This window comes from Rhododendron vialii, chromosome 6a (genome assembly GCF_030253575.1).
Source record: "Rhododendron vialii isolate Sample 1 chromosome 6a, ASM3025357v1".
Lineage (NCBI taxonomy): Eukaryota > Viridiplantae > Streptophyta > Magnoliopsida > Ericales > Ericaceae > Rhododendron > Rhododendron vialii.
Genome location: NC_080562.1, coordinates 39,685,300 through 39,710,881, shown reverse-complemented (window position 1 = coordinate 39,710,881; position 25,582 = coordinate 39,685,300). Strand labels below are relative to the sequence as shown.

At 37.9% G+C, this 25,582-nt stretch overlaps 2 protein-coding genes across 2 annotated transcripts; one reads left to right on the top strand and one right to left on the bottom strand.

Annotated features, from left to right (window-relative positions):
- Positions 1-2,866: 2,866 nt before the first annotated feature.
- LOC131328730 (uncharacterized) lies at positions 2,867-24,428 on the top strand. The gene is made up of 15 exons (XM_058361635.1): positions 2,867-4,337; positions 5,006-5,161; positions 5,333-5,490; positions 6,273-6,483; positions 6,792-7,029; positions 7,112-7,262; positions 7,691-7,978; positions 8,730-8,814; positions 18,371-19,699; positions 21,237-21,419; positions 21,586-21,743; positions 22,540-22,750; positions 23,051-23,288; positions 23,371-23,521; positions 23,951-24,428. The coding sequence occupies exons 1-15, from the start codon at positions 3,053-3,055 to the stop codon at positions 24,260-24,262; spliced, it is 5,154 nt and encodes a 1,717-aa protein (XP_058217618.1). The 5' UTR covers positions 2,867-3,052; the 3' UTR covers positions 24,263-24,428.
- On the bottom strand, positions 12,036-12,917 carry LOC131330749 (calcium-binding protein KRP1-like). The gene has a single exon (XM_058364441.1). The coding sequence runs from the start codon at positions 12,562-12,564 to the stop codon at positions 12,208-12,210; it is 357 nt and encodes a 118-aa protein (XP_058220424.1). The 5' UTR covers positions 12,565-12,917; the 3' UTR covers positions 12,036-12,207.
- Positions 24,429-25,582: the final 1,154 nt, after the last annotated feature.

Below are 25,582 nucleotides of genomic sequence, written 5' to 3'. Positions count from 1 at the left end.
AATTGTTTTCTCAGCAGCATTCATTGTATTTAACATTGAAATCATTTGCAGTTCAGTCATGGCAGAAAAAAGCAAGAAACCTACCTCCACTACAAAAAACCAACTTGCACTTCCTCCAACTGATTGCAGAAACAGGTACCAAGTTCTTGGACAAGTACCCAAAACTAGTTACAGTTCTGCACTAATACATGCTCCCTCACCGAGTCACAATATTACACCACCCAATTCAAACCTTCATGTTGATCCCTTTTCCTCGACTCAAACTATTCAACCTAGTCAACAAAGATTCCCGTACCCAGCAAGAACTACAGAATATATTCTCAAACCAGTCACCACTAACCTCTTCTCCATTGAACCAGCCCACAAAAATATTCAAAATCCAGTTGAATTAGTCAAAGCCTTTTTCCCCCCAGGATGGCATTTCATCCCTGCTCACCCAGCTAAAACCCTTTCTTTTTACAAAGACATCCTTCTTCACCACAAGTCAATCCAGATAAAACCCATTAATGACAGAGTCAATCCAACTAAAGTCATTTACCATTCCCTCTATATTCACAACATAGTCAGCCTAGAAGAATGGGGCCACCCATCACTACTCAGAGATCTTCCGAATCATCCCATTCAATATAATTATTACGATTATATTGATGCATGGTTCAAAGTCATCCTCCATGAGAATGAGTCTTTTACTCACTCTTGGTTCTTTTCGTTTGATCATAAATTCAAATCAGTCATTCCATCTTGGTTCTCCCGGTGGTGGCACCAAAATGGAGCCATTCCAGACATCTTACCCAGTGAACTCATGGACCAAGTCAATTACTTTTCCACTCTGTATCCAGTCAATAGTCACACAAGTCAATTTCCAATGCTACTGTTATTTATGGCAAAATACAAAGTTCCATGGATCTTCAAATGGAAATATGGTATCAATAACACGATAGTCAATCGCCAGTATTTGGTAAAATGGTGGGATGCATACAAGCATCAACGCGTCATTGATCAAGTCAAAGAAGAATTCCCAGTCAAAGTTCCAACACCAGTCAAAATTCCAGCTATACAGGTTCAAGTTCCTCAGATTCAACCAAGTTCACCTACATTTTCCACTATTAGACTTGGAAGTCCAACACCAAGCTCTTCCAAGCCTTCGAAATCCAAGTCAAAAACCAAGTGCTCCCAGTTATTAATGTTAGCACAACAGTTAATTGCTCAAGCCAGTCAAGAAGAAGATGATACATCATCCGAAGAGTCAGCTACAGCAACATCTCATAGGAATCCATGTGGGTCAGCTTTCCAAGATGCCCAGGACCCATTTGCCTGAAGTCATTATTTCTACTTTTGGCCCCACCAGCACCAAAAGTAGGAACAGTCACAGTCAAAAGAAGTAATCATTTCTACTTTTGGTCCCACCTGCACCGAAAGTAGAAACAGTAACTTACTTTATTTACTGTAGTCACGTGATTCTACTATTCAATGTTTGTAATTTCTCTGATCCTTATTCTATAAAAGGATTGGAGAAGTCAGTTAGAAGCGGGACCAGTAAGACCAGTTAGAACTAGTTGGAAGAGAGTTAGGACTAGAGACCACAAGTAAAAAGAGAGGAGAGAATACGAGAGAGGTTTTAGAGAGAGAAATTCTCCTACCACTTCCCCTTGTTTCTCATCCTCTGTAGTAAACCCAGTCATTGCTTTTCATTGCTGAGTATCAATATACTCCAGCAACCCTTGTAAACCAGTAAACTGCCATGTACTGTTTCTGATTCAGCAATTGAATTCAGATTGTTTTAGTAAGTAATTTATTTCAGTAATTCTGTTGTTCAAATTACTAGTAAAGCTATTCTATAAAATTATAGAGCTATTATATAATTGATTATTGTTGTTCAAATTACTAGTAAAGCTATTATATAGTTGATTTATTCATTGTTCTTTCATTTCTTTTATTCACTATTCACTATTCACCGACACTATTCACCCGTCACTATTCATCCGATTTACTATTCACGTCACTATTCATCATAGGCTTTCCTTTATGCTTTGTTTGGTAACTTTCCTTTATACTTTGTTAGATTCCTCTGGTAACATTTGTTCCCCAGTAGTACCTAGTACCTAGTAAGTAGTATTTTGATTCTTTTGCTTGCCTTTGTTTGATAGTTTGATTCCCCAGTAAACATTAGTCCAATTCCCACTCTCCCACTCTGACCCACATGTTCTTCCCCCTTGTCCGTGCTTCCGCCCCCCTCATGGTATATATATATATATATATATATATATATATATATATATATATATATATATACCCACACACACACATACATACTAGCGAATTGCCTGTGCCTATGACACTACCCATCCTGATTGAAATTACCTTATGGATCAAAGCATTGGTTCTTACCTACCCCCAACAGTCTAGAACTAGATATGTTTGAAAGAGTGTGGCCGGGTAAAAAATTGATGGCATTTGTGAAATATATTTGAAAGAGTTTGGGTACTTTCTTAAAAGAGTTGGAAAGCACACCTCATCTATTGGATCAAATTAATCTCAGTCCTTCTTTTAACTTATATTTGTGTGAACCCCACACCCTTGTATTTTATTAGGTAGATAGATGTGGGTACCTATGAGAATCTCTTATTACTGTACACATTATATGCCATAAGTCCATGATTGATTTGAGGGGTTGTATCCTTCTAAGTACTAACATGGAGGAGAAGACAAATATATCTATTTTCTCAAGATTGGAATTTTCTCCGAGGGAAGGAAATAGATGTATCTTCTTATAATACACCTCCACAAGGCCTAATCATGAATAGCGAAATGATCAATCGCCAATGCCAATAGCATCCATTTCAAGTTGCCCATTATTGACCAGGTACCAGACCTCGGTGGAGAATTCCAAGTCTACTCCACCGAGTCACAGACGTTTATACTACTCCAATATCTAAGCTAACATTCAAAAGAGGTATTGGTTCGCACACGGAGGTCTTGAGTTTTGTTATTGTCATACTTATAAATATGAAGTAACCAGAAACCACGTACGTATACCCAACAACTAGAAAGCATGAGGACATCATCTAATGAAGGCTTCACCATACTTTTTTTCTTATCCTCTTTATTTTCCGTCTCATTAGTCTCTGAAGCTGCAGACACCGTAACGACTGTTCAATTCATCACAGAAAATGAGACCGTTGTTTCAGCTGGTGGAGGCTTTGAACTGGGATTTTTCAGTCCCGGTAGTTCCAAGAATCGATACTTGGGGATATGGTACAAAAAAATAACTACTAGGACCGTGGTATGGCTTGCTAACAGGGAAACTCCTATCACCGATGCATCAGGTGTGTTAAAGGTCGTCGACCCTGGAATTCTTGTCCTCTTCAACGGATCTGGCAACATTGTATGGTCTTCCAATACGTCAAGGTCTGTACACAACCCAGTTGCGCAACTTTTGGAGTCTGGAAATTTTGTTTTGCGAAATTCAAATGATGACAACCCAGAGAATTTCCTTTGGCAGAGTTTTGATTATCCAGTTGACACGCTGTTGCCAGGTATGAAGCTGGGAAAGAACTTGTTAGTTGGGCTAGATCGCCACTTGTCATCGTGGAAGAGTGATGATGATCCGGCTCAAGGTGATTATACATTCGGGATGAATACTCGTGGATATCCCCAATTGATTACAGACAATGTTACTACTGTGATGTTCCGGACTGGCCCATGGAATGGTCTTTCATTTAGTGGGACGCAGAACTTAAAACATAACACCATTTACGAATTCTATTTTGTATTTAACAGAGAAGAAGTGTATTATGGTTACGAGCTTCTCAACCAATCAGTTGTTTCGAGGTTAGTGTTGCGCCAGAATGGTATTCTGAACCGCTTGACATGGGTTGATCGGACACAAGGCTGGATCCTTTACAATACTTCACCAGCTGATACCTGTGACAATTATGGATCATGTGGTGCTTATGGTAGCTGTGACATTGGCAATTCCCCTATGTGCGGGTGTTTGGACAAATTTGTGCCTAGGTACCCAAAGGATTGGGATATGGGAGATTGGTCAAATGGGTGCATGCGGAGGACACCATTGGCTTGTCACAAGGGAGAGGGATTCCTGAAGTATTCCAGAGTCAAACTTCCAGACACGCAGAAATCATGGTTCAATGAGACCATGACCCTTGAGGAATGTGGGAAAATGTGCTTGGATAACTGCTTTTGTATGGCATATGCAAATCTTGACATACGGGGCGGGGGAACTGGCTGCTTGCTTTGGTTTGAGGATCTAATTGATGTAAGAGAGTTCAGTACAGGCGGGCAAGATATCTATTTGAGGATGGCGGTCTCTGAGTTAGGTATGTATGACTTTGTCTCGAAACTTGTAGATGAGTAGCTCCCTACCATGTGGTAAGCATATTTTTTTGTTTACTCTTGACTGCCAATTAAGGTTGTAGAAAAGAAAATCAGGCATGGTACTCTTCTCAATTTTCTTGTCTAGGACTTCGCAGGGATACACGGAACTAACAAATGGTTAGTATCGAGCACTGCAAATGAGGCAAGACTTGATTTTGCCATGGTTTACAAATACTGGATTTGTGTTATGTAAGGAACAAAGTTGCTGTACATAGGGCCAATGAGAATTATCCATGGAAATAATGTCATATAGAGAAACAAGTTACTGCTTATTTTACCCTTTCTTACTATTCTATCTGCTTCAAGAGTACGTCGATGATTTCACTCACAATACTAATATAATGATTTCATGAATATTACTCGTGTATGTGATATATAAAACACGCAACAATTTACAAGTTATAACATGAACATGTAAGTTCCATAAATAGTTCAGTCGTCGACAAGGATTGTGAGACATAACGATTTTTCTAGCACGTAGGAGTGGGATGTGGAAACTAACAAAGGGAGAGTGTTACAATTCCGTTTTCATGTTTAGATTGCAAATGGAGAAGTCAAAACTGCGCAGCTGAACAACTGTTGTAATGTATTTCAACATTTGATTGTATAGATGTAGTCCCGGGAGTCCCCCGTGTTGGCTCCAATGGGAAGAGAAGAGACAGAATCATAATCATCTTGGCTTTAACAATAGGAATGCTCCTGCTATGTCCAATTAGCCTGACCTTATTTGTTTGGCAAAAGAAGCAGAGACAGCTTAAGAAAAAAGGTAATTCCACTTGTTATCTATTAAAGGTAATCCAAATGACTATGGAATCATCTTGTGCTTGTCATTTTGTGAAAGAAACGTGTGTTTTTATACATATTTCTCCAATACACTAGTTGTGTGAAGAAGTTCCTTTGTTTTTTTCTCGTATCCATTCTTTTATTTTCTTTTCAGTATTATTGGCACTCATCTCAGGTCATAGTAACACCGATGAAAGCCAAAAGGAAAATTTGCAGTTGCCATTGTTGGAGTTGACTACAATTGAGAAAGCTACTGATAACTTCTCAATAAACAATCAGCTGGGACAGGGCGGATTTGGCCTTGTTTACAAGGTAATAATCATGTAGATCAACTGATTGTAGCCAAGTGGTAGGCACCATATACTCCTATGCATTTGACAGGTGTTCAAACCTCATTAACTGCATCTAAAGTTTCGCCAAGCAAAAAGAAAAAGAAAAAAAAAAAGATCAACTGTTCTCCGGTTCCTTCTAAAGTCAGGTTATCGATACATGTGAAGCCCAGCTAGTTTGGATGTCAAAATAGTTTTGTTCAATCTATTAGCACTCAGAAAGACATTAAGCCATGGAGTTTTCTTCGGAAAAATGCCAAATGGGAATTCGCATCAAACTTCTGGAGGCAAAATTTTCTATTTAGTTTTTCAAAGCAGTTTGGACTGTTTAAATCCTCTGAGCAAGATTTTGGATGCGTTGGTTTGTAGAAGCTGAGAATCGCCTCAAAATCTGATTTTCTAGAAGGTGGGTCAGGGCCCAGGGTGGCTTTTGGAAACAGATTATGAATTCTAAAAGTTAATTACCTGCTTTTGCAGCAAACACTACTTTAATTTTGCTGCAGCTTAATTCATAATTCTATAGCTGCAGAAACAAGTTGGAAGCATTTGGTGTGTTGTTTCTTTTCTCATATGAAACTTCCTACATATCCGGAGGTTTCCCTTTTGTATGCCGAACTGTATGTATTTTACATGATCCTCTTGTTGGACCAATGCCAATCAAGGAACATAAGAAGCTACTAAAAGAAAGGCCAATGGGAAGGGAAGGAAAAGAAAGTACTACTTTTAAGTTTATGATATCCTACTTATCAAAATTGCCATCTTCAGGGTAGGCTGGAAGATGGACAAGAAATAGCTGTAAAGCGGCTGTCTAAAACTTCTAGACAAGGAATTGATGAGTTCAAGAATGAAGTCATCTGTATTGCCAAACTTCAGCATCGAAATCTCGTGAAGCTTCTAGGGTGCTGCACTCAAGCGGAAGAAAGAATGTTAATCTATGAATTCATGCCTAACAAAAGCCTGGACTCCTTTATTTTTGGTTTGGCTCTCTCATAACTTTAGCAAGTATATGTTGCAACTAATCTACTCTCTGTCCAAGGTCAAGTGGCCGAACATGTATGCAGATAAATGAATAACTCTGGCTTCTAGGAAATTAGAAATAAATTTGTGTATTATTCTCTTTCCATTTGAAAGCATGAATTATTGAAGAACATGTAGTTCTCTTGCGTCATAAGCTGTTGCATGACTTGTTCTTCCAAGAAAAATATTATTTTTTACTATGGGATTTGTTCCAGTTAAATTTAGTCAGCAGGACTAACAACATTTATGGGATGAAAATTTGGGCAGATGAAAGTAGGCGAACATTACTGGATTGGCCAAAGCGATATAAAATTATCAATGGGATTGCTCGTGGGCTTCTCTATCTTCATCAAGATTCCAGACTCAGAATCATTCATAGAGATCTCAAAGCAAGCAATATTTTGCTAGATATTGAAATGAACCCAAAAATATCAGACTTTGGCATGGCTAGAATTTTTGGAGGAAATGAGACAGAACAAAATACAGAGAGAGTGGTTGGAACATAGTAAGAACCTCTTAACATGTTCTATATAGTTACTTGCTTGTACTAATTAACACTTGGTTTCCTTATTCATTCATTGGTGCAGTGGTTACATGTCTCCAGAATACGCGGTAGATGGGCTTTTCTCCGTAAAGTCGGATGTTTTCAGTTTTGGTGTTCTTATGCTGGAGATTGTGAGTGGGAAGAGAAACAGAGGTTTCTTCCGTCCAGATCACTATCTCAACCTCCTTGGACATGTGAGTTTATACTATATCATTCGTAAATAACCTCTTGAAACATCTCCAGTACTTTTTGCCATTTTTGGCAATAACATTGGCAAAATTTGGCCAGGATTGCCAAAATTTGGTTTGTTATAATTTCATTAAACCATCTGTTAGAAATTGTTGCTCCACTGGTTCGAAGCTTACTCATTTTCACTGTTGAAAATCATTGGAGATCAAAAGTCCTGATGGAGATGCAACAGTTTTTGCAAATGCCAAAGAATTGGCACTTGGCACAACGGCATTGCCAGAATTTGGCATGAAGTTTGCCCCGGAAGTAGAGCTCTTGTTCCGTGAGCTATAGCCAAATTTTGGCCTTAGCAATGAAAATGGCTCACCCCTAGAGCTGCTCTTTTCATGTGGTAAAAATCTTGTATTGATGATATTGATTATAAATTGTTCAGGCATGGACACTACATAAAGAAGATAGGTCAATTGAACTGATTGATCCGACTTTAAAGGAAGCATGCTGTCCACCAGAAGTGTTGCGATCCATCCATGTTGGTCTATTATGCGTGCAACAACACCCTGAAGACAGGCCAAGTATGTCATCCGTGGTTCTGATGTTGGGAAGTGAAGGTTCGTTGCCATGGCCCACACAGCCTGGATTTTTCACCGAAAGGAATCTTTTTGAAGCCAATACTTCATCTAGCAAGAGTGCACCAATTTCAACTTTAACCAATGATTTGACCGTACTGGAGCCTCGATAATGTAACTATGTGAAACATTTTTGGCAGTTTGTGTTTCTTCAAACGTAAACCATATATTTTTGTAGTGTTGTGATTCTTGTGAAGCAGGATCAGTTTAGCGAATGTCGAGGAAAGTGGAATTTGTATACCTGTACTTGTGAAGGAGAGGGAGAGAGAAATTTCAAGGGGTTGCGCGATGCTTGATGAACTGTTGCCGTTTTAGTCACAAAGAGGTAGAAAGTAGTTAGAGAGAGGAGAAAGAGTGCATATGAGCATTTAGTGTCACATTATGGAAATTGTTTGGCAGTTTGGAAAGAATAGGTTATGGGGGAAGACTACACGGGTACACTTGGTCGAAGTCGGCTCTGTTCCACGTATGGGAGTCCAGCCCGGCCAAGAAGGATCTTTCAATAACATTGCAGACATTGCGGCCTATGGGTTGTGGGCTTCCAAGGGAGAATACCTTGAGCTTCTGTCATTCATGTAGAACTATGAACTGATGTTCCTCACTGTTGCTTCCTTGTATCCGGATCAAATAAATCCTTGAACTGTCAACAAGATCTTTGTGCCAATGGGTGTATCCGTTGTTGGACTATATATATACAACCTTGTGTTCAGAAGTCTAGGGAACCTTTACAGTTTCAGCAAAAGCCATTTAATCAATTTGTTAATTTTGTTGGTTTTGATTAGTTTCATGTTTTTTGAAGGACGCCAATTATAGTAACATGTTCTGCCTAGTCTATTATGCGTGCAGCAACATCCAGAGGATATGCCAAGTATGTCATTTGTGGTTCTGACGTTGGGTGGTGAGGGTGCATTGCCTCAGTCAATACAACCTGGTTTTTTGCACTGAAAGACTTGAAGCTGGTAATCATAGGGTCGGGTATCAACAAGTCCAGTCAATGAAGTCACCATTACGCAGTTAGAAGGTCGATAGAGAACATGACTTGGTCGATCGATATCTTTGGATATTTCTAGAACTGTTGAAAAATGAGGCCTCCTTTTGCTGTCTCAGGCCATCCGTTTTTCTACTTGTGTTGTATATTACTGTAAATATGATGATGGGTAACCAATTTTGTTCCGCAAATATTAGCCCACCATTAGACTTTTCAGGGTCTTGGACAAACATGAATTTTTAAGTCTGATTTTGTGAGTTGAGGTGTTTCCACTGCGTGGAAGATCGTCGTCGTCGTTGTCGTCGTCATCATCATCACCACACACGCACACACATATATATACATAAACATATACAGTTCCGATCAAGTTCACACTTTTTATAGTCACGACTGTCCGCACCTTTCATTTTCCGATCAAATTTCGAATATATATAACATTTACCTATTGGGCTAGCCACCATTAATTCTTTGTTTCCATGATTCATTATTTAAAGGGAGAGGGCCCCCACTAAAGACATGAAGACAATTTGGATTTCACTTCACGAATCCAATACGCTTGACCCCTCCCTCAACCATCCCCCTACTCATTATTATGTTCAATTTTCATTGCGTTGCTCGCAAAGGCACATATATTGACCAACACACACACACACACACACACACTATCTCTCTCTCTACTACTTTTGAGGGTGGCAGCCATGCGTTGGCGTTATGTAAGCAAAGGTCGGTCTACCTATTGGGCTGGAGATATCCACAATGCAGCTCGATATAATGATATGTGGGTTTGGCAATCCGCTCCATCCCGCCCTGAACAAGGCGGGTTCCGACAAATTTTTGGGAAAATAACGGCCCAGTACGTGTTTTGATAATTAATATCCGCCAATGATATACTGAGAATATTTGTTAATACTGAAAATGTCTTTGACAAGTATTAATTATTAAAACACGTCATTGGCCATCATTTTCCCCAAAATTTTTGGTATCAAGTTGGGTTCGGGGGAGAATAGGAATTCCAGTTTGGGAAGAGTGCGGGATGATGTTACCCTCCTAATATTTTAGCTTATAAAATTACGCATGCCTATACCTGAAGGCATGATTCAGAAATCATAGATTTACCATCCTATTTTCACCTTAAAATACCATTTAATGTATTAACAATCTTCACCCTTTTTTCTTTTTTTTTTTGGTAATGCAGAATTCCCGAGCCAGTTTGCATGCACCTCGGACTAATCCTTACAGTCTCTTCCACAGCCATTTCACATATTTACGCGTGGAGTGAGGTGGCCTCGAGAGTTATTGAAAAGGGGAATCCAACTTGAGGATACAATATTCGTGATTATCTCTGTATCCTACATTTGTAAGCGATGCTTAAAGGAAGCAGCTAGCCAAATCTGACTACTAGGAATCAAGTCATGCAGGCACTAACTTGTGATTTTAACTTCCATTAATTTTGTTTTGAGACTTTCCTATATATCTCTGGTACGTTTATGATAGAAAATTGGGTTATCGTTGTTGACACCATTAATTGCTACAGGCGAAAAAGACGTGACCGTGAACCTAAAGCTTCTTTTTAGGATAATATATAATCAAGCAATTGAAGATTTGGTCTGGTCAAGGAATAACATGATTATTTTGCATACCGGGAATTGATTTTGATATATAGGAGACATCATCGTACGCTCAAAGTTAAAGTCTTGTATTCTACAGCAACTAGCAGGTGGTGGAATGATATGTTGCATAAATTCATTGTACTTTGTATGATGCATCAATTCATGTTACCCTTTTGTTAGTTTAATTTAAGATGTACGGATGATTAAAAAAAATTGAAGTGTGACATTTAATTCCCTTTGACAATTTCTATTTAGAATTCTTAGTCTAGGCATAATCAAAGCATCTATATGGGCACGAGCTACTAACCAGAAAATTATCATTTAAGGATAAAAAAAAGTGCAATGTCATTTTAATTTTTTTTGGTCAAGCGGAAATTAATTGCAATGTAATTACCATTAAGTAGGAACACCCTTTTTATTTACGTGGAACTCCAGGTGAATAGGACCTCAAGTTACAAACCCAAAATGTTGGCCAGATCGGGCTAGACCTTCTTTTTTTTTGTAACCGAGGAACAACCCTGCAGCCGAGTCACTGTTGGATCCGACTGCGGAATCCAAACTTCGGGAGAGACTAGCACAACAACCCACCGCCATGGCTCCCCACTTAAATCATGATTTGTCTACAAGAGGAATCGAATCCTGCTATGTTACAAGTGCAGGTTCACCCGTATTACGTCGACAAACCCATGGGTGGGTCTGATCGGGCTAGACTTTCTTCTTGCATAGCCCAGATTTTTTGGACCGGTCCGTAGTTTTCCCGTCACAGATTGTGACATACCTTGAAAAAGGGAAGAGGGCTACTTTAATGGCATAAGTATAAAATGGGCTAAGCCGAATCTAAAACATACTCCAGTACGTTTGTTCCGAAAATAAGTGAGTCAACCCAATCCAACCCAACTCATTCTATTTTATTTATTTTAAAATACTATCTTAGCAAGTTCGGATCAAGTTACGTGCACAGCTCCTAAGGGGGTGTTTCCGGTAGTAAAAAATTTGTAGATTTTTATTTGTGATCGAGAAGTTATTAGGTGTTTCCGGTAGTAAATAAATTGTTGAGAAATGTCAAGTTATTTCTAGTAGTGAATAAGTTGTTGATTGCTTTGTGAGTAGAGTTACTGTAGCAAAAAAAGATTTTTGTCGACAATTTTTTTGTTAGTAAAAACAAGATAGTAAAATGCTGAAACTTTTTTTTTAATAAAAACAAAATGATAAATACGTTAAGTTTTTTTGTGATTTTTGTTAAGAGAAACACGTCAGCCTAATTCTTATAGATATCCATTTTTCACCTAATTGACTATAAAGTTAGTGGTCACCAACACGGGAGTTTGGGCATCTGACCAAATTGAACAAGTCCGCCCACTCTGTTGGCCTCTTTGCCTACGTTTCTACAATGGCAAATCAAGATTCAATGGATTAACTACGAAAGAACCACGAGGACAACAATAATCATGTACAAAGTGTCCAACTGATTCTTTCATTAATTAGTGCAGCAATCAAGTCAACAAGAGTCACAAATCCAATATTTGTAGCATGAGAAAAAAAATAAGACAATAATTATAAGAACTAGAATTAGAATTCCAATTAATAAAGGAAAATTCTAAAATCAGCCCATGAGACAATAATGAGTGTGTGAATGTATATTAGAGACTATAAAAAGCATACAAAAATATGTGTTTTTCTCGTCTTCTAACGTGTTTATCGTGTGTGCTAACGATATCAAGACCGATTAATAAAAGCCTTTGAATTCCTGTTCAAGCGCCTCCTCCAACAAAACTTCAGACTGTTCCATCAACTCAGGACTCAGTCTGAACATAAGAACACAAAACTCCATCTGATTCAGCGCCCCATCGCCGTCCAAATCCCCTTCCCTCAACATACTCCTCAGGTCACCGTCGCTCAATCCCTGCAACCCCAACACGGCGGCGTTTCTCTTCAGGCTGTCGAACGTGATCGCCCCTTTATCACCGTCCACCAGCAGCTCAAACCCATTACACAGCTCCCCGATCAGCCCTTTCCCGCCCAATTTCTCGGCCATTATGGGTAACATGTCTTCAAAACTCGGTTGGGCACTATTGGACGCCATTGAACAAGAGCGAGGAATTGGTTTCTTGGATTAGTCTGGGTTGCCGATAAGATAGTCCGAACACTTGACTTATAGAAAAAAATAAAAAGTGAGCAAGATACGTCAATGAACGGTGGAATTGGTTTTTAAGATTATTTGTGATTCGTGTATGCTGCTTCGGGAGTTGTGAGAAACAAAAAGAGCGAAAGTAAGATTTGGAGAGAGAGAAAATTGTGTAGTTGGAGAGAGAGAGTTGGGTGTTTTTGGGGGGTGAGAAAGGGGACGGGGATTAATAAATAGGGGGTTTGGGATTTCGGAGAAGGAGAGAGTGCCATGGGAAGACAGCTCAGGGACAGGTAACCCAGTGGTCGGTTAGATCCAGTAAAAAACAAACTCGCTTTCGGAGAAGCTGTGTTGAACAGGGTATTATCGTCCATTACGACGAAGGTCAGCAGAGTTTTGGAACTTATGCTGTAGCTTCCATTGTTGCATTTTTTATTCTTCAGCATATTAGTCTGAAGTATTGGAGTTTTAATCCCCCCCTAAGTTTTTGTGATGTATTGAGTTCATCAATAAAAATATTTTAGAGTCTAGAAACTATTAAAAGACAAAATTGTTATTAATGAAACAAAAGATTTTGTTTGGCTAACACAAAAAAAAATATCTTTTTTTCATTTAAATTGTCTTAAATAAAATAAGGGTCTTGTTTGGCTTACACAAAATGTCTTTTTTCGTGTTTTTCGATCTTGTTGCATTTTCATAGGGTACCTTAGGGTTTTAGGCACTTTCATAAGATTTTAGGGTGAACTTTCCTATTATAAATTTAGCGATTTAGGCACTTTCATAAGATATTCTAAGATTTTAGCCACTTTTATATATAGGGTACCTTAAAATTGGGAAAAAAACTGAAATAGTCCCTGTAGTTAAGTATTTGTGTCAATTTGGTCCCTGTAGTTGTAATTGGCTCGATTTACACTCTGTACTTTCCATTTTGTTCCAATTTGGTCCAATTACTAACTTCCGTTAGTCCGCCGTTAGTCTTTTAAACAGCAAAATCATATGGCCCCCTTTTTTGGGGGTTAAAACAGACCCGTTCGGCTAAATAAGCCAACTAGCTTATTTTTTTATCCTTATTCAAATTTTTTTCGTATTTTTTAGTTTTTCGTCAATTTTTTGGAGGTTTTTGCATCATCATGATGAGAGAAATCTAAAAAGTAAAAAATTATGATCGAAATTCAATTTTTTTAATAAAGACGAAAAAATTGGCTTAGGTTTATTTTTCAACATTCCTAGTCAAGAATCAGTGCATGAGCCAAGTATAGAAAAATGAATGGAATGACATGGCCCTATTCTTTGTAACCACTTGGACTGTTAAGTTAGGTTTATTGTAATTTAGTTGAGTGATTTGCTATGTCTATGTATTAAGTTATGACTTACTAAATTTGGAACTGAGTTTATGTAATACTCTGACTTTTGGACATGGTTCTTTATCATATTGTGACTTTTGAATCTATATCATGTTGTATATCATGTTGTGACTTTTGGACATGGTTCTATATGCATTTTTAGTACTATGCAGAAAAATAAGGCATCTTAGTATTTGTCCACAAGTTGAACAGGTAGACAATACTAGTGGTTATGATACTTCATGGCTGATCATGAAAATGATGAATTTGAGGGCAATTTTTTGCAGAAAACTATAATCAAATTTCTTCTCAGGTGCCTCCTTATCAATGGAGAATGGAAGAATGAGCTATGTTTTGATTTAGAGATATGTTAGGGCAAGAGGGGAATGAATAACCCTGTTCAACTAAATAAGCCAACTGGCTTATTTTTTTTGTCCTTATTCAAATTTTTTTGTATTTGTTAGTTTTTTGTCATTTTTTTAGGGATTATTGCATCGTCATGATAAGAGGAATCTAAAAAGTAAAAAATTACGATCGAAACCTAATTTTTTTAAATAAAGACAAAAATAAGCCAATAAGTTAATTTTTTCGTCTTTACTCAAAAAAAAATTGAATTTCGATAATAATTTTTTACTTTTTATATTTCTCTCATCATGACGATGCAATAACCCCCAAAAAACTAACAAATACGAAAAAAATTTGAATAAGGATTAAAAAAAAAAAGCCAGTTGGCTTATTTAGCGGAACGAGTCTGTTTTAACCCAAAAAAAGGGGGCCAGATGATTTTGCTGTTTAAAGGACTAACGGCGGACTAACGGAAGTTAGTAATTAGACCAAATTGGAACAAAATGGAAAGTACAGAGTGTAAATCAAGCCAATTATAACTACAGAGACCAAATTGACACAAACACTTAACTACAGGGACTATTTCAGTTTTTTTCCCCTTAAAATTTTAGGCACTTTTATATGGTACCCTAGGGTTTTAGGCACTTTCAACGCCGGTCAATGCCGGTTAACCTTGGTCAACGCCAATCAACCTTGGGAGGGGTTTTTTTTGGAAATCCTGGGCAGAATGTCCTCTAAACTTTACGAAAAAATATTTATGTTCTTATTATAGCAAAAACTCTTATAGTATGTTCTCCAACTCAATTTGAGCTGTTTGCGAGCAGCGGTCGGCTCGAGCTAAGCTTGAATTTTAGGCTCGTTTAGTAAACAAGCCAAACTCAATCCTCAAAAGCTCGGCTAGGCTCATTTTATAGACTCGGCTTTTTTAAAGAGGCAAGAAATTAGTCAGGCTCGAGTCATCAAGGGCTTAGCTCGTTTACAAATAAGCCGAGTTTGAGCTCGTTTCGTAGACGGGCCGAGCCTGAACTCTATAAAGCTCGACTCGTTTGCACTCTTGCCGACGGCTTGTTGTACAATTGCTTATTGGGTTCACCTCGGTTCCCATACCAACAAATCAAGACGTTCATTTTTTTCAGAGTAATTTTTCAATGTCCCGTAAAAATACAATTCATCCCATATTGACAAATGTTTGATCAATTTGTTCAACTTTTTTGTTTAAAATTCTTGACTACAGATTCTAAACTAAAAGTTAAACGAATTGATCATCAAGACTTGTCAATATCCGCGTAAACTAATCTTTTTGGGGCAAATTAAAACATTACTTTTGGAAAAATTTGAATGCCTCGGGTCATATTTGTATGGGACAAGAAGTGGGCCCCACTCAACCCCACTCAAGAAGTGATTTCCCAATTGGTACCAGTCTAATCTTTTTCTTTCTTTCTGTTAACCATACCAAGTCTAATATGTACTGTAGTTGTGTACGCATAGTAGTATTTATGAACACACACACACACACATATACATATATATATATATATATATATATATATATATATATATATATATATATAAGAAAAACTTTTTACCGGGTAGCCCCGTGAAAAGTTGTTTACAGTCGTGAATCGTAGCTGTCCGTTTCGGTTTTGGACGGTCTGGATTTAAAGGAAACTTCCAGACCATCCAAAACTGAAACAGACAACCAAGATCGCGCGGAGCTGTGAATAATCTAGAATAACTCTCTCTCTCTCTCTCTCTCTCTCTCTACATACTAGCGAATTACCCGTGCCTACAACACTACCCACCCCAATTGAAATTACTTTTTGAATCTTGATATTGGCTCAAAATACTAAATTGATTCATTTCTTGGTGGCACGAAAGAGAATTATTTTGAGAGAATTAGCCATGCTAGAATCCAAGTAAATACCAAGTAAAAAGTTAACTTGGTACAAAGAACAAAAATGAACAAAAGATAATTTGTTTAGAATACCCTATTTGCTCCAGCACCCTTCAAAATAAACCAAATTACCAATGATCCTTGTAAAATAAGTACTAATTAAGCCTAGAAAATGAAAAGTTAGAGTTTATCGTACAGTTTTCTCCAAGGAAATAGTACTCCTATATATGACCAACAAAATCTATTATATCTCGATGCAAGGTGTCTATTTTATCAATCAAGATGTCTCCAAAAGTTTTAGTTGCTCAAAAGCATTGATGGATAAGTGTTTGTGAACTCCTATCACATGATGAACGAAAATTTTCTTTCCGTTGGACTACACATATGGCCTTTCCTTTCCATTTAGAAAGTTTCATTGCTTCTTTATTTGAAAGAAAAAACAAATAAACCACTTGTTAGAATAAAAGAGTTTTCACTTGAAAAAAAAGAAGAAGAAGAAGTAAAGCCAATATTTTAACTCACATAATCAACAATATAAAACTACGTAAGAAAGAGGAGAATTTCTCCGGAACAATTGTTCCGAAAAAAACACAGAACAAAGAGAGGGGTGGGTTTCGTCAATTTTGTTAGAGCATCTACAATGTAATAAGTAAATGAGCGTGAATAAGCAAACTTAACAACAATGCTCAAAAAATACTCCACATTATAATAAGCAAAGTTACAAATCTTTTAGCAAATAACCAAATTCCACCCATTCCATGACCAAATTTAACAATTTTTACCAATAACCAAACTCAAAACTCAATAACTCAAAAACACTCCACATTGGAATTGTCTCATCGAGATGAATAATTTGGTGTAGTCAGGTGCTTGATTGGAACTCGCTTGCGATTGGACAAATGTGCATTAATATTGTGTATTGTGGGGGGTTTTTTTGGTTAGGGATGCAAAAATAACCAATGTGGAGGTAGAGGTTGTTAAGTTTGATTATGGACTAAATAGATAATCAAATGCTGACGTGACACATTTTTATTATTACCATTGCGGATGCTCTTAGGTTGAGTCGAAGTCTAATATAAACCGCAACTCAACAGTTCCTTCATTACTAATATAGACTTCGACACAGCTTCTAATTTCTGGTTTATATTAGAACATTAATTAGTTGTTAGATTCAAAAATTCCAACAGTCTAGAACAATTATTGATCAAAGCACTGGTTCTTACCTACCCCAACAGTCTAGAACTAGATATGTTTGAAAGAGTGTGGCCGGGTAAAAAATTGATGGCATTTGTGAAATATATTTGAAAAAGTTTGGGTACTTTCTTAAGAGAGTTGGAGAGCACACCTTATTCATTGGATCAAATCAATCTCAGTTATTCTTTTAATCAATCTCAGTCCTTCTTTTAACTTGTGTTTGTCTGAACTCCACGCCCTTGTGCTTTATTAGGTAGTGTGTACCTATCAAAATCTCTTATTACTGTACACATTATATGTCATAGGCCCATAGCTTGTGGTCCTGTTTTTTTGGCTTAGCTTTGTGGTCCTGTATTTTTGGCTCAGCTTGTGGTCCTGTTGAATCATGAATGGGATTGATTTGAATGGTTGTATCCTTCTAGTAACATGGAGGAGAAGAAAAATCTACTCCCTCCGTTCCAAATTCTTTGTCCGGTCTGCAAAACATAGTGTTAAAAATAATACAATTTTTTCAAGAAAAAATTCAAACTTTTTTCACAAATTAAAAATACTCATTGATATCTAGTAAGCTGTTAAAAATCTTTTGATTTTTTCTTGCAAAAATTGTATTATTTTTAACACTTCGTTTTGCGGACCAGACAAAAAATTTGGGGACGGAGGGAGTATCTATTTTCTCAAGATTAGAATTTTCTCCGAGGGAAGGAAATAGATGTATCTTCTTATAATACACATCCACAAGGCCTAATGAATAGAGAAATGATCAATCGCCAATGCCAATAGTATCCATTTCAAGTTGTCCAATATTGACCGGGTACCAGGCCTGGGTGGAGAATTCCAAGTCTACTCCACCGACTCACAGACGTTTTTTTTTTTTTGATCAGAGACTCACAGACGTTTATACTACTCCAATATCTAAGCCAACAGTCAAAAGAGGTATTGGTTCGCACACGGAGGTCTTGAGTTTTGTTATTGTCATACTAATAAATAGGAAGTAACCAGAAACCACGTACGTATACCCAACAAGTAGAAAGCATGAGGACATCATCTAATGAAGGCTTCACCATACTTCTTTTCTTATCCTCTTTATTTTCAGTCTCATTGGTCTCTGAAGCTGCAGACACCATAACGACTGTTCAATTCATCACAGAAAATGAGACCATTGTTTCAGCTGGTGGAGGCTTTGAACTGGGATTTTTCAGTCCCGGTAGTTCCAAGAATCGATACTTGGGGATATGGTACAAAAAAATAACTCCTAGAACCGTGGTATGGCTTGCTAACAGGGAAACTCCTATCACCGATGCATCAGGTGTGTTAAAGGTCGTCAACCCTGGAATTCTTGTCCTCTTCAACGGATCTGGCAACGTTGTATGGTCTGCCAATACGTCAAGGTCTGTACACAACCCAATTGCGCAACTTTTGGAGTCTGGAAATTTTGTTTTGCGAAATGCAAATGATGACAACCCAGAGAATTTCCTTTGGCAGAGTTTTGATTATCCAGTTGACACACTGTTACCAGGTATGAAGCTGGGAAAGAACTTGTTAGTTGGGCTAGATCGCCGCTTGTCATCGTGGAAGAGTGATGATGATCCGGCTCAAAGTGATTATACATTCGGGATGAATACTCATGGATATCCCCAATTGATTGCAGACAATGTTACTACTGTGATGTACCGGTCTGGCCCATGGAATGGTCTTTCATTTAGTGGGGCGCAGAACTTAAAACATAACACCATTTACAAATTCAAATTTGTATTTAACAGAGAAGAAGTGTATTATGGTTACGAGCTTCTCAACCACTCAGTTGTTTCAAGGTTAGTGTTGCGCCAGAATGGTATTCTGAACCGCTGGACATGGGTTGATCGGAAACAAGGCTGGATCCATTACAATACTGCACCAGCTGATACCTGTGACAATTATGGATCATGTGGTGCTTATGGTAGCTGTGACATTGGCAATTTCCCAATATGCGGTTGTTTAGACAAATTTGTGCCCAGGAACCCAAAGGATTGGGGTATGGGAGATTGGTCAAATGGATGCATGCGGAGGACAATATTGGCTTGTCACAAGGGAGAGGGATTCCTGAAGTATTCCCGAGTCAAACTTCCAGACACGCAGAAATCATGGTTCAATGAGACCATGACCCTTGAGGAATGTGGGAAAATGTGCTTGGTGAACTGCTCTTGTATGGCATATGCAAATCTTGACATACGGGGCGGAGGAACTGGCTGCTTGCTTTGGTTTGGGGATCTAATTGATATAAGAGAGTTTAGTACAGGCGGGCAAGATATCTATGTGAGGATGGCGGCCTCTGAGTTAGGTATGTATGACTTTGTCTCGAAACTTGTAGATGAGTAGCTCCCTACCATGTGGTAAGCATATTTTTTTGTTTACTCTTGACTGCCAATTAAGGTTGTAGAAAAGAAAATCAGGCATGGTAGTCTTCTCAATTTTCTTGTCTAGGACTTTGCAGGGATACACGGAACTAACAAATGGTTAGTATTGAGAACTGCACATGAGGCAAGACTTGATTTTGCCATGGTTTAGAAATACTGGATTTGTGCTATGTAAGGAACAAAGTTGGTGTATATAGGGCCAATGAGAATCATCCATGGAAATAATGTCATATATATATAGAAACAAGTTACTGCTTATTTTACCCTTTACTATTATTTTATCTGCTTCAAGAGTACGTTGATGATTTCACTCACAGTACTAATATAATGATTTCATGAATATTACTCGTATATGTGATATATAAAACATGCAACAATTTACAGGTCATAACATGAACATGTAAGTTCCATAAATAGTTCAGTCGTCGACAAGGATTGTGAGACATAACGATTTTTCAAGTAGTACGTAGGAGTGGGATGTGGAAACTAACAAAGGGAGAGTGTTACAATTCCGTTTTGCATGTTTAGATTGCAAATGGAGAAGTCAAAACTGCACAGCTGAACAACTGTTCTAATGTATTTGAACATTTGATTGTATAGATGCAGTCCCGGGCAGGGACAGAGCCATGAATTTCACTATACGGGAACGACCATGTATGTGAGACAAAAAAAATAAAGAGAAACGTGCATAACAACGTGAATACATTGAAACTCAAAAATGTACAAAATAGTAACACTCCATACTTAATTATGCTTTTCATAAATTAACATATATTGTAAAAGCATTAACAAATTACCTGAACCTATCTAGTAAAATCAGGCATCTTCAATTGCACTCGACGCTCTTTCATGTCGTTAAAAGCATCGATGATAGAATCAGTATCAAACGTTTTTGCAATATCCTTCTCTATGTAAGTGATTTAGAAACTTGCTCAAAGTTTATCCCCCACTGTGTTGGCGGAGTCTAGTATTTGCACATTTCATAGTTACAACTTAGATTTCACCAAGATTACTTCGGGTTTCCAAAATCTCATCTCCTAAGTTCTTATTTTCTTGAAACTACCTTCAAAGTCTTGACGATGTGGGATTTTTGTGCCGAGAGAGACATGGGGGGGGGGGGGGGGGGGGGGGGGGGGGGGGGGGGGGTGCCATGGAGATTTTTTAGGCAGAGAGAAGAGAACGTGTAAAATCCTCTTAACGATTGGGGATTTTTGTGGGTAAAAACTGGGAGTTAAATAATTGAGTACTTAGTTAACCCTCAAATTTTATGTTTTGTTATACATAATCCGTAACGTTTAGAAATTAACATTGGTATCTTGTATTTGTATTTCAAAGATTACTAACTACTTACTATCATTCGATTTTTTTTCTCCCAAAACACTAGAAGGGGGTGAGCCTCTATACTTTCATAGGAAAATTTTATTTTACATATAATAAGTAGAATTTTTTTTCTTCTTGCAGGGGAGACTGCTCCTACTGGCCTCTCCCTGGCTCCATCTCCAGGAGTCCCCCGAGTTGGCTCCAATGGGAAGAGAAGGGACAGAATTATAATCAGCTTGGCATTAACAATAGGAATGCTCCTGCTATGTCCGAGCCTGACCTTCTTTGTTTGGCAAAAGAAGCAGAGACAGTTTAAGAAAAAAGGTAATTCCACTTGTTATCTATAAAGGTAATCCAAATGAGTATGGAATCATCTTGTGATTGTCATTTTGTGAAAGAAACGTGTGTTTTTATACATATTTCTCCAATACACTGGTTGTGAAGTTCCTTTGTTTTTTTCCCGTATCCATTCTTTTCTTTTCTTTTCAAGTATTATTGGCAATCACCTCCGGGCATAATAACACAGATGAAAGCCAGAAGGAAGATTTGCAGTTGCCAATGTTGGAGTTGACTACAATTGAGAAAGCTACTGATAACTTCTCAATAAACAATAAGCTGGGACAGGGTGGATTTGGCCCTGTTTACAAGGTAATAATCATGTAGATCAACTGATTGTTGCCAAGTGGTAGGCACCATATACTCCTGTGCATTTGACAGGCGTTCAAACCTCACTAACTGCATCTAACAATGTTGATTTTCACCAAGCAAAAAGAAAAACAAAAAAACAAAAAGATCAACTGTTCTCCGGTTCCTTCTAAAGTCAAGTTATCGATACATGTGAAGCCCAGGTAGTTTGGATGTCAAAATAGTTTTGTTCAATCTATCAGCACTCAGAAGGACATTAAGCCATGGAGTTTTCTTCGGAAAAATGCCAAATGGGAATTCACATCAAAATTCTGGAGGTAAAATTTTCTATTTAGTTTTTCAAAGCAGTTTGGACTGTTTAAATCCTCAGAGCAAGATTTTGGATGCATTGGTTTGTAGAAGCTGAGAATCACCTCAAAATCTGATTTTCTAGAAGGTGGATCAGGGCCCAAGGTGGCTTTTGGAAACAGATTATGAATTCTAAAAGTTAATTACCTGCTTTTGTAGCAAACACTACTTTAATTTTGCTGCAGCTTAATTCATAATTCTATAGCTGCAGAAACAAGTTTATAGGAAGCATTTGGTGTGGTGTTTCTTTTCTCAAATGAAACTTCCTACATATCCGGAGGTTTACCTTTTGCATGCCGAACTGTATGTATTTTACATGATCCTCTTGTTGGACCAATGCCAATCAAGGAACATAAGAAGCTACTAAAAGATAGGCCAATGGGAAGGGAAGGAAAAGAAAGTACTACTTTTATGTTTATGATATCCTACTTGTCAAAATTGCCATCTTCAGGGTAGGTTGGAAGACGGACAAGAAATAGCTGTAAAGCGGCTGTCTAAAACTTCTAGACAAGGAATTGATGAGTTCAAGAATGAAGTCATCTGTATTGCCAAACTTCAGCACCGAAATCTCGTAAAGCTTCTAGGGTGCTGCACTCAAGGAGAAGAAAGGATATTAATCTACGAATTCATGCCTAACAAAAGCCTGGACTCCTTTATTTTTGGTTTGGCTCTCTCATAACTTTAGCAAGTATATATTGCAACTAATCTACTCTCTGTCCAAGGCCGAACATGTATGCAGAGAAATGAATAACTCTGGCTCCTAGGAAATTAGAAATAAATTTGTGTATTATTCTCTTTCCATTTGAAAGCATGAATTATTGAAGAACATGTAGTTCTCTTGCGACATAAGCAATTGCATAACTTGTTCTTCCAAGAAAAATATTATTTTTTACTATGGGATTTGTTCCAGTGAAATTTAGTCAGCAAAACTAACAACATTTATGGGATGAAAATTTGGGCAGATGAAAGCAGGCGAACATTACTGGATTGGCCAAAGCGATATAAAATTATCAATGGGATTGCTCGTGGGCTTCTCTATCTTCATCAAGATTCCAGACTCAGAATCATTCATAGAGATCTCAAAGCAAGCAATATTTTGCTTGATATTGAAATGAACCCAAAAATATCAGACTTTGGCATGGCTAGAATTTTTGGAGGAAATGAGACAGAACAAAATACAGAGAGAGTGGTTGGAACATAGTAAGAACCTCTTAACATGTTCTATATAGTTACTTGCTTGTACTAATTAACACTTGGTTTCCTTATTCATTCTTTGGTGCAGTGGTTACATGTCTCCAGAATACGCGGTAGATGGGTTTTTCTCCATAAAGTCGGATGTTTTCAGTTTTGGTGTTCTTATGCTGGAGATTGTGAGTGGGAAGAGAAACAGAGGTTTCTTCCGTCCAGATCACTATCTCAACCTCCTTGGACATGTGAGTTTATACTATATCATTCGTAAATAACCTCTTGAAACATCTCCAGTACGTTTTGCCATTTTTGGCAATAACATTGGCAAAATTTGGCTAGGATTGCCAAAATTTGGTTTGTTATAATTTCATTAAACCATCTGTTAGAAATTGTTGCTCCACTGGTTCAAAGCTTACTCATTTTCACTGTTGAAAATCATTGGAGATCAAAAGTCCTGATGGAGATGTAGTAGTTTTTGCAAATGCCAAAGAATTGGCACTTGGCACAACGGCATTGCCAGAATTTGGCAAGAAGTTTGCCCCGGAAGTGGAGGTCCTGTTTCGGTGAGCTATAGCCAAATTTTGGCCTTAGCAATGAAAATGACTCGCCCTTAGAGCTGCTCTTTTTATGTGGTAAAAATCTTGTATTGATGATATTGATTATAAATTGTTCAGGCATGGACACTACGTAAAGAAGATAGGTCAATTGAACTGATAGATCCGACTTTAAAGGAATCATGCTGTCCGCCAGAGGTGTTGCGATCCATCCATGTTGGTCTATTATGCGTGCAACAACACCCTGAAGACAGGCCAAGTATGTCGTCTGTGGTTCTGATGTTGGGAAGTGAAGGTTCGTTGCCATGGCCCAAACAGCCTGGATTTTTCACCGAAAGGAATGTTTTTGAAGCCGATACTTCATCTAGCAAGAATGCACCAAGTTCAACTTCAACCAATGATTTAACCATCACCGTACTGGAGCCTCGATAATGTAACTATGTGAAATGATAGACGCGTAAATGTTCACATACGCGCCCCCTAATTTATCCTTGAAAAGTCCGTTTATATTGTTACTCCGAAATTTAATGGTTGATTTTCGTATTGTAGGTATTTTGAAGAATATATTGGAATACATTCTTAGTCATGGTTAGAGCTACAAGGATTGGACCTTAATAATGTTCTTACTGTGCACGTGATCGTGGAGCGCGTTATTTGTAGCAGAACAATACAAGTTATCCATGTTTTTGGTGAGCCCAAAGGCCTACTACTCATTACTTTATATTTTGACCTGGCATGAGTATGAGGCCGAATGGGCATGGCCCATGGCTGTATGAAAAGTAGAGGAATAGGGTTTTATATTTTAAAAGGGGTACAGTAGCATATATAAAAAGGGGAACTGCAGTATATGTTTTTTTTTTTTCCGAACAGATTTTACTTCCGGAGGAACGAACAAAAGGAAGGAGGCTGCGGTGATACCTTCTCGGGTCAAAAAGAACGGGGTTACGATCAGGAGGATTTGGTTCTAAATATTGGTTATTTTTCTTCCGAGTTTTCTTCTTTGAAGTTTTCAATGTTTTATTCAAGTATTCAAGCATTCGATAACTAGTTTCAATTTTTATTCTTAATTAAAGTTTTTCATTGGTATTCAATTAGTTGTTATCTTCCGTTTATTTTCTTTCTCTGGTTAAAAAAAAAAAGCATGATTAATTCTAGGGTTTTATTCCTTTTATTTTTAATAATGAGTGAGTAATTTTTCTGAGGTCTGATCGTTGGGTAAAGGCGCGCCGCGACAAAATTAGGATTCGTCTCGCAATTTTTTTTCGTACATTAATTTAATTAAATAATTTTAGTTGGTGAAAACTACGTTCATTGGACGAATCCGAGACATTGCCGAGACTCATGTGAGCAGGAACGGGGGACCAAAACCTATTCACCGCTGTGTACGAGACCGGCAACCTTAGGATTCGCATCCTTCGGAGTTTCCAATTCTTCCTAAAATTTAACCATTTTTAGAACTTTGAAAAGCGAGTGGATTCTGATTTGGTAGCGAGCGCCGGATTTCCTACGACCGTGCCTCTTTTTTTTATCATTTGAGCAAGTTATCTGTTAGTATTAGTTAATTAATCATTTAAAAGACAAGGGGTGGCTACCAAAGAGCAAATTTTAATACTATAACCCGAGGTTCCACAGCACACACTTCACCGTCCTTAGTGGATTCGACTCCGGTCTTACCGAGTATTGTACTACATCGGTCTCAGCTCTACGCTAGGAATCCGTCAAGCATTTTTGGCACCATTGCCGGGGACGGTA

Coding starts and splice junctions, on each gene's coding strand:
- LOC131328730 (XM_058361635.1), top strand. CDS start 3,053: ATGAGGACATCATCTAATGAAGGCTTCACCATACTTTTTTTCTTATCC. Junction 8,815..18,370: donor GCCTCAGTCAATACAACCTG/GTTTTTTGCACT, acceptor ACTAATAAATAG/GAAGTAACCAGAAACCACGT. Junction 23,289..23,370: donor GAGAGAGTGGTTGGAACATA/GTAAGAACCTCT, acceptor TCTTTGGTGCAG/TGGTTACATGTCTCCAGAAT.
- LOC131330749 (XM_058364441.1), bottom strand. CDS start 12,564: ATGGCGTCCAATAGTGCCCAACCGAGTTTTGAAGACATGTTACCCATA.